This window comes from Notothenia rossii (genome assembly GCF_949606895.1).
Source record: "Notothenia rossii genome assembly, chromosome: 3".
In the NCBI taxonomy this organism is placed as follows: domain Eukaryota; kingdom Metazoa; phylum Chordata; class Actinopteri; order Perciformes; family Nototheniidae; genus Notothenia; species Notothenia rossii.
In genome coordinates this window covers 65,809,294-65,821,743 of record NC_136901.1, presented here as the reverse complement: position 1 = coordinate 65,821,743, position 12,450 = coordinate 65,809,294, and the positions used below count along the sequence as shown (strand labels likewise).

The following is a 12,450-nucleotide window of genomic DNA, read 5'->3' as shown; positions in this document are numbered from 1 at the left end:
TCTCCATGCTTTAATGTTCAAAGAGCTCTTTATTCTTCTCATACTGCCTGTGCTGCAGCACCTCTTTTCACACTCTGCCTGAATCCAGAGTCCAGTCTGCCTTTGCAGACAATTTACATGCACAAAAACCTTCATTACTTGCTACAGGAATAACTTTAAACCAAAATATTACATAGTAAAAATAATCATGGTAAGAGAACACGTTTTCCTTTAAGTGTGTTAATCAAAGCATTTGCTGACTCAGCTGTTAGTTTGTGCCATTTTATTTTCACATTTCAAAATGTTTACTTTACTATTCAGTTGATACAAAACATTTAATAGAAGTAACAAAAAACAATGGAATCACCTATGTTAGTTTAAAATAATCTCTAATGTGCAAAAGAAACCTTTTTTTTATAAATCTCATGCGATACAGAAAGTATCTTTATTAAATCTGCTTCAGTTACAGGTTCATCATTCCTCAATCAAGGTTAGAGTCTCTGCTGCTTCTTCATAAACCCAAATGTGCCTTCTCAATGCCTAACACACAAAAAGGAGACAACAGAAGGGGAATGAAGATACTTGAGGACAAGGAGCAAACCAGAAGCCATCAGAATGGCAGTAGCAGCCGCTTTTCTGCCATCTCTGATCATGTCAGTCATCGAAATCCTTTCCTATTAACGCCCCAGAGGGCTCGCAGGCGCAGGAGTGTTTACTCTGACAGAAAGCGATGAGTCTCTTCCTGATGTCATTCCATGGAGAGCTGCACACTGTCCGTCTGGCCCTGCTGCTGATCAAATTTTCTAGCTAAAAGACAGAAAACATTTAAATGAACCTCCAGATAACCCAAAATGTCAACATGATCCAATTAAACCTCAGAAAAGTCAGTAATAGGGTGTTAACAGGACCGCATTGACACATGAACCGATAACAATTGGGTTGAAATCCTTATCTGTTATGGATTTTGTCCTGCAGATCTACCCCGATGCTTACCCAGAGAGTACATCTCCAGTTGCTGCCGCAGGCGGACCTTCTGCAGGCTGTCGTAGAAGTTTGGCTCCGGGCTGCTGCCAACGGTGGGAGGCAGGGCGAAGATACGCATGATCTTCCTCTTGTTTCTGAGTGTCAGTGAGAAAGCATGAGAATATTTTCTGACAGAAGTTGAACATTATGTTTGGAGGATTATATGAAAGCCGAATTCACCAGAAGACAGCAGTAAATATTTGCAGTAGGCTACTAAGTTATGTCACATAATGCAAGTTTATTTAAATGTTACCAAGGAATTACCAAAACGGTCAACGGTGTACTGGGGGGAGGGCAGGAGCTCCAACAAGCCGTTTAGGACAGTGAGTGAATACACATACTATACAGAGATGGGACCTTAAGACGTGAAGGGAGACTGCTCTGACTTAAACATAATGTCACCATTTATTTCTGACAGTACTAATCTAATGATAAACTAATCACTGATACAAATCGACTTCAAATGATAATGCATCAAGTTTGGAGGATTTTATGCATGCCGAATTAACCAAATGACACCAATATATACGTATACTGTTAAATCAATGCCAGAAAATCCATTTATCTTTTCATTTGGTACAAGAAAACATCAAAAATAAAAACATGTTCAATCGAGTCTGGCCTGAAATGTAATATTTTAGATAAGAACCGAAGGGACAACAGTCTGACTGAACTATACAAATGAAGCGTTCGTCTACATATTATAAACCCAGCGACACAGGGAATAGTTGAAAGCAGGTGCAGACTGTCTTACTTTCTGGCGTACATGAGCAGGCCGAAGCTGACCAGGATCACCAGCAGGTAAACATTGGTGGCCTCATTCCAGGCTTCGTGCACAGAGTAGTCAATGGTCTCGGGCTCGTTCCCCACACCCCCGTGACCCCCCATGGAAATACAGCAGCTACTCCCAAATGCTGCAGTAAATGTGAAACAGAAATACTTCTATTGCCGCTTTATTATCTCTATCACTCAACCAACCTCTGAGTGTTTACGGCGTAAACACAACTACGCCTTCTTCGTATTTTTCTGTTTCCGGGTAGCTCGCACGCTGCAGGGCACGTTGTTTCCCTCCGCTGTCCAAAGTGTGAACTGCAGCATGAACACAACAATTATTATTTTAAAACGTATTTCTTCGACACTTCCGGTTTGGGACGGTATGGAGTAGAAGCATATACATACATACATACATACATACATACATACATACATACATACATACATACATACATACATACATACATACATACATGATGTATTACACATACTGTATGTGTAATACATGTATACATACATGTATTTATATATACAGTCTATGAGTAGAAGTAACGTGCTGGCGCTCCTGCTTAATTTTCATATGTTCACCCAATAACCACTGTCTCAGTGAGGTACTCAGATGAGTACCTGGAGTCAGTGTTTGGTACTCCAACTTCTGGCTCCCCTCAAAGTTCCCATGAAGCCCTCTGTATCGCGAATGTCAACGGGGGGGTGCTTATGGGACATGAAGCCCTCTGTATCGCGAATGTCAACGGGGGGGGGGGGGGGGTGCTTGTGGAGTATGAAGCCCGATCTGTATCGCGAATGTTAAAGGGGGGGGGGGGGTGCTTGTGGAGTATGAAGCCCGATCTGTATTGCTAATGTCAACGGGGGGGGGGGGGGTGCTTGTGGAGTATGAAGCCCTCTGTATCGCGAATGTCGACGGGGGGGGGGGGGGTGCTTGTTGAGTATGAAGCCCGATCTGTATCGCGAATGTCAACAGGGGGGGGGGGGGGGGACCACAGAGCGTGTGAACGTTGTGAACAGCTGTTTTAGCAGTCCGACGTTAACAGCAGCCCTGTCTGTGCACACGGAAACCGACTCTGTCGTCCGGTAATCTAACCGCCTTCTGGAAAAGCTTCACAAGTACGTCGGTACGCAAATGTATGCGCTTTGTGACACAAGTGACGGTACGCATGCGTACCTGCGTACCATTTATGTGCACCCCTGCCCATAACCCCTCAATTGTACAACTAAATTGCTTCACTTCATAAATTACTTTGGCTTCAAAGAGCAGTACACAGGGACAAAAGTATGACCCCATCTATCTATCCATCTATCTATTTATCTATAACAATAGTCTTCATTTACAAAGTTATGATGTCATATAACATACAATTGTATAAAACACATTTTGCTTACATCTTTGTTCTCTTTTGAGAATCAAACAAAACAGATTTAAATAAACGACATAATGCAAACAAGTGAAATGAACTAAGTTGCTGAATTGCTTTTAATTCACTGGCAGGAGCGACAAGTGAGGAGGACTAAAAAGTGAACAAAGTCAGACAGCCCAGATATTAGTGCCGAGGAGCCTCTTCATGGTATTGAGGTCCCAATTGGCTTCAGGAGAGAAGACCACACTGCAGTCCCCAACAATGAAGACTCGGGAAGCATCCCCAGCGAGGAAGACTCAGACAAATATGAAAATGGATGACGAAGGTTCTTGACTCCTGATATCTGTGAAAGACCAGGGGTCGTCTGGAAGACGTCAACACGACAACAGGCAGGATCTCCAAATTCCTCAGCGAGGGAAAGGTGAATTCCCTTTTCCGACGTTCAAAGGGATCCTCCTGTCCGCTTCGTGTACCGACGTCAGGGTTTACTCCGGGTGCTCCGGTTTCTTCTCAAATAAAAAAAAGATAGGCCTATACAAGTTATATATTACAAGTTAAGTGTATTTCTGCCACTATGTGTCAGCCTTATGTCAACTAATCTTGATGTACTTAACTTTATAAAAATGCAAAATGTTATGCAAATAAGATTAGCTTCAATAAGATTAATAATTTTTTATTAAGAATATAGGAGAAATTAAGAATGCCTAAAGTGTCTTTTAAAACAAGCCATTTAAAATTGGACTTCTCTGCTTCTTTGTCCGCAGTGGACCGTTGTAACGTTTTAACCCTTTAACTGCCGGACCAAGAAAAAAGCTATGGACATTTTTTTTTGTTGCATTTTCTTATCAAATGGGCCACAAATAAGCAAAAACACTTTTTTTTTTGTTTGACTGACCACACAGTTTTGTCTTTATGAGCCTCTACCAAATGGTCGAGCTGGCCTATGGTAAAAGTAATCATCATATACAGTACAGTATTTGTATGCATCAAACTCAAATAAAACACAAACTCAAATACATTTGTTTCTTTTATGGAAAATGAGCAATATATACAACCAGATATATTCATAAAAGATAATAAATTATAATTGTAAAAAAAAAATGGAAAAAAGTCATGTAAAGTGTTTTTCATGATAAAAAAAATACTTGCTCATCTTACTGTATATGCTGAATTGACCTAAAAGGAAACCACTGGCCTAACAGCACATGTCCATATCCTGTGTTGGCCTAACTTGCTCATCTGTGTGCAATTTTGGGCTGAATGCCATGCATGAAATGTGCTATATAAATTATTATCACTCTTTCACTCTGAGACTCATAAGGCAGAACTAGATTTAGTAATATTACCATGAATCTAGCCATTTATTTACCATATTTTATTGGAAAACATCTCTGAAACTCTGAAAAAGTCATATTGCTAGCTTACCATAAAAGGCCAATTCGACCGATTGGTTGAGCATATTTTCAAAAATAAATTACACCCTTGTTAAAACCTTTTTTGTGCATCAAGTTATCTAATTATGTTCAGTCAGTGCCCTGCCACAAAAATATGTCAAAAATTATATGTTTACCTTACAAAAGTTGACCAAAAAGAGTGATTTCTTCAGCAGTGATTTTTAGCATTGCCAACTTTCTCAGTTGAAGCTAGCTGAAGGGCATTCTGCGCTTGTGATCGACAATAGTTTGGTACAAATTGTTATCCATTTTACCAGAGCAAGCTTCATTGTGTAACTGTCGCCTGTACCACAAATTGGTTTTCGCGCCGTCACTAATGACTTTATGACGCGGGAACGAGTGGGGTGCGCGTGTGCAAGTTGCTTGTGTTGGTAATGCGCAAAATTAATCCAGTAGACAGACATGTGCGCATATATAAGATAATTAACTGCATTACATTCTTTCTTGATCTGGGCTATAATAAGGGGAGACTGCAAGGTTTCTTATATTAAACTTTGCCTATAAAAATCTAATAAATCTTCAAAATGAATGTTTATTTTATGTGTGATAATGTACACAATTTTAGTATGGATAATATGTCACTTTATTTCTTTATTTCATTCAACGTGTATTATGAATTACTGTGTGTGTGTAAATGTATTGGACAATTGCAGGACTAGCCCTCACTCCATATTGGTTTTATTTGTGACTCGGATGATAAACCAGGCCTGTAATAAAATACACCCCGAGTTTCATGAATGTGACCCTTTTATTTTGTAAGATAGCAAGGGGGTGCATATTGTGATAAGCAGTCCTGTCATAAAATGCACCCCACCCAAAAAAGATGGTTCTCTTATTCCCACCCTCAAGCATTTTTCAGGGTATGGTTGTTGGTATGGGTATGGTTGTTGGACTCCTCTCTGAAGAACCAGCACCTTACCGTGGTAGAGAGGTTTGTGTGCCCTGATTAACCTGGGGGCTGTGTTGTCTGGAACCTTGTGTTCCTGGTAGGGTCTCCCATGGCAAATTGGTCTCAGGCAAGGGGCCAGACTAAGATTGGTTCACAAGACCTCATGAAAGACGACACACGAAGTGAGGATACCCGGCCCGGAGGAAGCCCGGGGTACCCTTCTGGAGCCAGGCCCAGAAGGAGGACTCGTCGGCGAGCGTCTGGTGGCCGGGCTTGCCACGGAGCCCGGCCGGGCACAGCCCGAAAAGGCGACGTGGGCAACACCTCCGCTTCTCCGTCCCGCGGGCCCACCACCTACGGGAAACAGCGATGGGGTCGGGTGCGCTGCCAGAAGGGTGGTAGTGAAGGCAGAGGGTCTCGACGGACCAGACCCGGGCGACAGAAGCTGGCTTTGGGGACGTGGAACATCACCTCTCTGGGGGGGAAGGAGTCGGAGCTTGTGCGGGAGGTGGAGCGTTACCAGTTGGATCTGGTTGGGCTCACCTCTACGCACAGCGTTGGCTCTGGAACCTTACTTCTGGATAGGGGTTGGACTCTATTCTTCTCCGGAGTTGCTCAAGGTGTGAGGCGCCGGGCGGGTGTGGGGATACTCACAAGTCCCCGGTTGGGTGCTTCGTTGTTGGAGTCTACCCCAGTGGACGAGAGGGTTGCCTCCCTACGCCTGCGGGTTATGGGGGGGAAAACTCTGACTGTTGTGTGTGCTTATGCACCCAACAGCAGTTCAGAGTATACGGCCTTCTTGGAGACCCTGGAAAGAGTCCTGTATGGGGCTCCTGAAGGGGACTCTTTAATCTTGCTGGGAGACTTCAACGCACATGTGGGCAATGATGGAGACACTTGGAGGGGAGTGATTGGGAGGAACGGCCCCCCTGATCTGAACCGGAGTGGTGGTTTGTTACTGGACTTCTGTGCTAGTCATGGATTGGCCATAACAAACACCATGTTCGAACATAAGGATGCTCATAAGTGTACGTGGTACCAGAGCACCCTAGGCAGAAGGTCCATGATCGATTTTGTTATCGTATCATCGGACCTGAGGCCGTATGTTTTGGACACTCGGGTAAAGAGAGGGGCGGAGTTGTCAACTGATCACCATCTGGTGGTGAGTTGGGTCGAGTGGCGGGGGAAGCCTCTGGATAGACCTGGTAAGCCCAAACGTGTAGTTCGGGTGAACTGGGAACGTCTGGAGGAGGCCCAAGTTCAGGAGGCCTTCAACTCACACCTCCGGCGGAGCTTTTCGGGCATTCCTGTGGAGGTTGGGGACATTGAACCAGAGTGGTCGGTGTTCAAAGCCTCTATTGCCGAAGCCGCTGCGGGGAGCTGTGGTCTCAAGGTCCTAGGTGCCTCAAGGGGCGGTAACCCTCGAACCTCCTGGTGGACACCGGTGGTCAGGGAAGCCGTCCGACTGAAGAAGGAGGCCTTCAGGGATTTGTTATCCCGGGGGACTCCCGAGGCAGTTGCAAGGTACCGACAGGCCCGAAGGCCGGCAGCCTCAGCCGTGGCCGAGGCAAAGCAGCGGGTGTGGGAGAAGTTCGGAGAAGACATGGAAAAAGACTTTCGGGCGGCACCAAAGTTGTTCTGGAAAACTGTCCGACACCTCAGGAGGGGGAAGCAGGGAACCATCCAAGCTGTGTACAGTAAGGATGGGACGTTGTTGACCTCAACTGATGGAGTGTTAGGGCGTTGGAAGGAGCACTTTGAGGAACTCCTGAACCCGACAACTCCGCCCTCTATGTTAGAGGCAGAGCTGGAGTATGACGGGGGATCGACACCAATCTCCCGGGGGGAGGTCACTGAGGTCGTCAAACAACTTCACAGTGGCAAAGCCCCGGGGGTGGATGAGATCCGCGCAGAAATGCTGAAGGCTCTGGGTGTTGAGGGACTGTCATGGTTGACACGTCTCATCAACGTTGCGTGGAAGTCTGAAACAGTACCGAAGGAGTGGCAGACCGGGGTGGTGGTTCCCCTTTTCAAAAAGGGGGATCAGAGGGTGTGTGCCAATTACAGAGGCATCACACTACTCAGCCTCCCCGGGAAAGTTTACTCTAAGGTACTCGAAAGGAGTGTCAGGCCGATTGTCGAACCTCAGATTGAGGAGGAACAATGCGGATTCCGTCCTGGTCGTGGAACGACGGATCAGCTTTTTACTCTCGCAAGGATCCTGGAGGGGGCCTGGGAGTACGCTCATCCAGTCTACATGTGTTTTGTAGACTTGGAGAAGGCGTATGACCGGGTTCCCAGGGAGTCACTGTGGGAGGTGCTGCGGGAGTATGGGGTGAGGGGGTCTCTACTCAGGGCCATCCAATCTCTGTACTCCCAAAGCGAGAGCTGTGTCCGGGTCCTCGGCAGTAAGTCGGACCCATTTCAGGTGAGGGTTGGCCTCCGCCAGGGCTGCGCTTTGTCACCAATCCTGTTTGTAATATACATGGATCGGATTTCGAGGCGTAGTCGTGGGGGAGGGGGTCTGCAGTTTGGTGGACTAAGGATTGCACCACTGCTTTTTGCAGATGATGTGGTTCTGATGGCTTCATCGGTCTGCGACCTTCAGCACTCACTAGATCGGTTCGCAACCGAGTGTGAAGCGGCTGGGATGAGGATCAGCACCTCCAAATCTGAGGCCATGGTTCTCAGCAGGAAACCGATGGACTGTCCACTCCAAGTAGGGAATGAGTCCTTACCCCAAGTGAAGGAGTTCAAGTATCTCGGGGTCTTGTTCTCGAGTGAGGGAACAATGGAGCGTGAGATGGGTCGGAGAATCGGAGCAGCGGGAGCGGTACTGCAGTCTCTTTACCGCACCGTTGTGACGAAAAGGGAGCTGAGCCAGAAGGCAAAGCTCTCTGTCTACCGGGCAATTTTCGTTCCTACCCTCACCTATGGTCATGAAGGATGGGTCATGACCGAAAGAACGAGATCGCGGGTACAAGCGGCCGAGATGGGTTTTCTCCGCAGGGCGGCTGGTGTCTCCCTTAGGGATAAGGTGAGAAGTTCGGTCATCCGGGAGGGACTCGGAGTTGAACCGCTCCTCCTTCGCGTCGAAAGGAGCCAGTTGAGGTGGTTCGGGCACCTAGTTAGGATGCCACCTGGGCGCCTCCCTAGGGAGGTGTTCCAGGCACGTCCAGCTGGGAAGAGACCAAGGGGTAGACCTAGGACCAGGTGGAGGGATTATATCTCTTCTCTGGCCTGGGAGCGCCTTGGAATCCCCCAGTCAGAGCTGGTTGATGTGGCCAGGGAAAAGAAAGTTTGGGGCTCTCTGCTGGAACTGCTACCTCCGCGACCCGACCACGGATAAGCGGGAGAAGATGGATGGATGGATGGTTGTTGGACTAGTACCAATGAATGGAGCAAGTTTCATGAATGTGACACTTTTATTTTGTAAGACTATGTAACATTTGTAAACATATATTTTGATTATTAGATGACAACTATGTAAAATTAAACAATACATTTTAAAGCACGTTTATACAGACAGGACGTAACAATAATAATAAAAAAAGATTACAAAAAAACAAAACTGAAAAGGAAGTGACGAATGAATTTCGACACCGCTACCATCAAATACGGAGCGAAAAGTTAAACCAGAAGAATCAAGACTATTATGAGCTACCACTAAACAACTCACAGTCTGAAAATTACCATTAATAAAAACCCTGAACGTTTACTTTTCGTTTTAAACATCGTTTTAAGGTGTAAACGTGTCATTTAGAAATGCGCGTTCCCGTGACAAGGGGGGCATTTCATGACGGGGGGACATAATTTGACACAACACCTGCACTATCAGAAACGTCGCACTATCAGAAACAATGCGTGACGTATTTTGGAAGTAATACGGTCTGTGTTTACATTAGCAAGCATCGGTAACAGAGCTAATGCTGTAGGCTACTGGAGAAAGTATGTGTAAAAAAAGCCGTATAAAAAAAGTAACTCACCTTGTGGTAAACCCGCAAGACAGAGAGAAAAAGCATTTGATCTCCACACTGTTTCAGAAATAATCCTTGATGTGGTTTTGAACATAATATGGCCAGTGGCGAGCCCTCTAAGATATTCTACAAAATAATATTTAAAAACATTAAAAAAAATAATGTTTTTTTTAATAATATTTTTTAAATTATTTTGTTGTTGTTATATTTTTCATTAGTTTTACCAAAAATAACTTGATTTAATTGTATTTAAAATAACATTTCCAAATAAATAAATCCTTTGAATCTGCCTATTCAGTTTCTGTTGGAATGTGAATGGTTAAATGAAAGAAGCTCGTCTCTGCGAGTTACTGGGAAGAGAGGAGCTGTTGGACGTCCAGGCGGTCCAGCTATGAATTCACAGGGCCAGCCAGCCAGCTGGGACAACTATAGTAACTGACAGCGCCGTATAGATAGAAGAGTTACGACAGCGGAAGTCCAAAAACGGTTATCGTCACGTGGTTCATGCAGACGAGAATCGTTCCCTGGAAGTTCATGGCGGGCAATGTGAATGCATTGATAACAGGAGATAGAACTTCGACTTTTGGTAATTATTAGTGAATAAAGGTTTTGATTTGCAATATTTATACAACAAATCGATATGTGTATGTATTTACATCAATATGTTTTAAAAAATAAAATAGAATTTGCTAATATTAAGTGATAATATTAGGATTAGTGTGAACAACTAGTTTACATGTTAGGCTAACAGTGCCTTGGTTAAAGAGCCTGTTGCGGTTTATTTATAGCTTTGAATTCTTTCAAACCAATATTATCTTCTTAAACTTGTATAGTAGTCAGGAGCATCACTTTCTAATGTTTATTGATATATTTAGAGGGAGGGGATCTAAAGGAATGCTTCAAAATTCAGATTAGATTAATTTCTACCATTTTATTAAATTCATGGTAGTTTCAGTAATCCCATGGTAATTGAGGACACAAGTTATCTAAATGACTAATGTCATCTTTATGGCTTTCAGAAAGGACAGGAGACCGACAGGTGACTATCAAAGGACTAGCAGCAGCAGCAGCAGCAGCAGCAGCAGCAGCAGCAGCATGATGATGATGTTAAATGTATTGTTTTAGGAACATCCATTGCAAATACATGGAATTCAATAAACATTGAATAGCATATCATGCAGTTTGTCTGTGCCTTTTCCTCCGTGTTGTCCTGGTTTGCTGTGCTGCCTCCTAGTCGCCACCATGGTTTGCTGTGCTGCCTGGGAATGCTCAAATCGCTCTGAGAAAGGAGTACGAATGTACGGCTTCCCCACTGACACAGAGCGGAGGAAAAAATGGCTGGCACAAGTCAGCAGGAGCAATTTCATGACCAACAGCAAAAAAATATGTGAGGTTAGGTTCAAAGCTTAACGTTTTGTTTAATACAAAAAAACAGGGAAAGGCTTGAAAAACACAGAGTTGAGACTCAGGGTGCAGGGTGAGGGTCTCAGTGCAGGTATTCAGGCTCCATTGAATCCCCCTCTGGTTCTTGTGCTGAAAGAGGGAGTAACAGACAGGAGACAGGGTTATACACACCTATATAGCACACCTATATAGCACACCTATTGGATGGGAAATTGCCTTGGGGAGATAAGGTGTGGTCTTTGTTCCCAACTGAAGTTATGGAACTTTATTATTTGTGAGTTTAACAAAGTATGACAAATGGCATCAGTAACAGATGTGATATGAATTTCTATAAAGTTGTCTCACTTTCTTGGTCATATTTTATATACAGTATATAATGAGTATAACATGTCCAGTAAGTATAAAGTGTTTCCTAATACTGTGTATTCAACCACTATGGTATAGTGTATGGTACTATGGTATGGTATCCTAGCTTAATCTGTTATCTGTAAACGTTCCCTAAATCTACTAATTTAGGGATAATCCACTGACATCCTTTAATACACATGTTAATTTGAATCAGATGTACTGATAATATCCGCAATATAAATCTTTAAGCTTCTTCTTACCTTTAAAAGTCCGTCACGAACGGTCTATTATGCTGCAAATCTACAGCTCTGCTAGCCTTGGCGCTAACTTCCGGGGAACGATTGAGAGGCTCCACGATCCGCCATTGCTGTAAAAAAGTGGTCCATTGGAGTGAACGGAGATGACATAACTCTCAGTCTATACGACGCTGGTAACTGAACGAGAGAGTAATGTCAAATGACAGTACAATTGACCAATCATATATTCCCTCTAAATGGGTGGGTGTTATTATCGCGGACTTTATGACAAGTTCCGCCCGCTGTGAAACTTTTCTTGTTTCCATAGCAACAACAACTTCCTGTCAATAGCGTTAACTCGTCTTCAAAATAAAAGCATGCCAAATTACACTTAAGACATACAACTGCAACGAAAGTAACAAACACAATGCAATATCCTTTTCAATTTCAAAGATCACAAATAGGGTTATTTACAGGTGTTGTTTTCTGTGGTAGAGGGTCGCTTTCATTGATGCGTTTTGCACCCTGGGCCGTTGTTTTGATATTCCGCTGAAGTATACGCTGTGACGTAATAACTCGAGGGAAGGGTTGGGGGTCAGAGGGCCTAGGTATAAAAGTCACGGCTCGCCACTGAATATGGACTTTAATCACGGTAGCATTTGGCTGAGAATTTGCTGAGTTGTCAACCTTCTCTTCATAGAGCTCACTGCTTGCATGCGGAAAGGGGCGTGGCCAGCAGCAGCTCGGGTTACAGTTGAAGCTACTGACCCAGAATCAGCACTTTAGTAACAGGGCTGAAATAGAGGGGTATGACGAGGCATGCTACAACGGGTGATCTGTTTGGTATTTTTTAGCTAAACACTTGTTGTGTACAGATATGGCCTTACAATATATTGTTCAAATATAGAATAATAGGTGAGCTTGTAAACTCCACGAAAAACAATTTGCCAAGATTATTACAAATAGTTTGAATAGATGAGTCAGCACAAC

At 44.1% G+C, this 12,450-nt stretch overlaps 1 protein-coding gene and 1 long non-coding RNA gene across 2 annotated transcripts; both read right to left on the bottom strand.

Annotated features, from left to right (window-relative positions):
- Positions 1-247: 247 nt before the first annotated feature.
- Positions 248-2,037, bottom strand: smim19 (small integral membrane protein 19). The gene is made up of 3 exons (XM_079672123.1): positions 1,757-2,037; positions 973-1,097; positions 248-786 (listed from the first exon to the last, which is right to left on the bottom strand). The coding sequence occupies exons 1-3, from the start codon at positions 1,888-1,890 to the stop codon at positions 728-730; spliced, it is 318 nt and encodes a 105-aa protein (XP_079528249.1). The 5' UTR covers positions 1,891-2,037; the 3' UTR covers positions 248-727.
- Positions 2,038-10,870: 8,833 nt separating this feature from the next.
- Positions 10,871-12,427, bottom strand: LOC307033861. Its single transcript, XR_013806682.1, has 2 exons — positions 11,485-12,427; positions 10,871-11,005 (listed from the first exon to the last, which is right to left on the bottom strand). It is a non-coding gene; the product is annotated as an uncharacterized lncRNA (long non-coding RNA).
- Positions 12,428-12,450: the final 23 nt, after the last annotated feature.

Coding starts and splice junctions, on each gene's coding strand:
- smim19 (XM_079672123.1), bottom strand. CDS start 1,890: ATGGGGGGTCACGGGGGTGTGGGGAACGAGCCCGAGACCATTGACTAC. Junction 1,098..1,756: donor CTGCTCATGTACGCCAGAAA/GTAAGACAGTCT, acceptor ACTGACACTCAG/AAACAAGAGGAAGATCATGC. Junction 787..972: donor ACTGGAGATGTACTCTCTGG/GTAAGCATCGGG, acceptor TCTGTCTTTTAG/CTAGAAAATTTGATCAGCAG.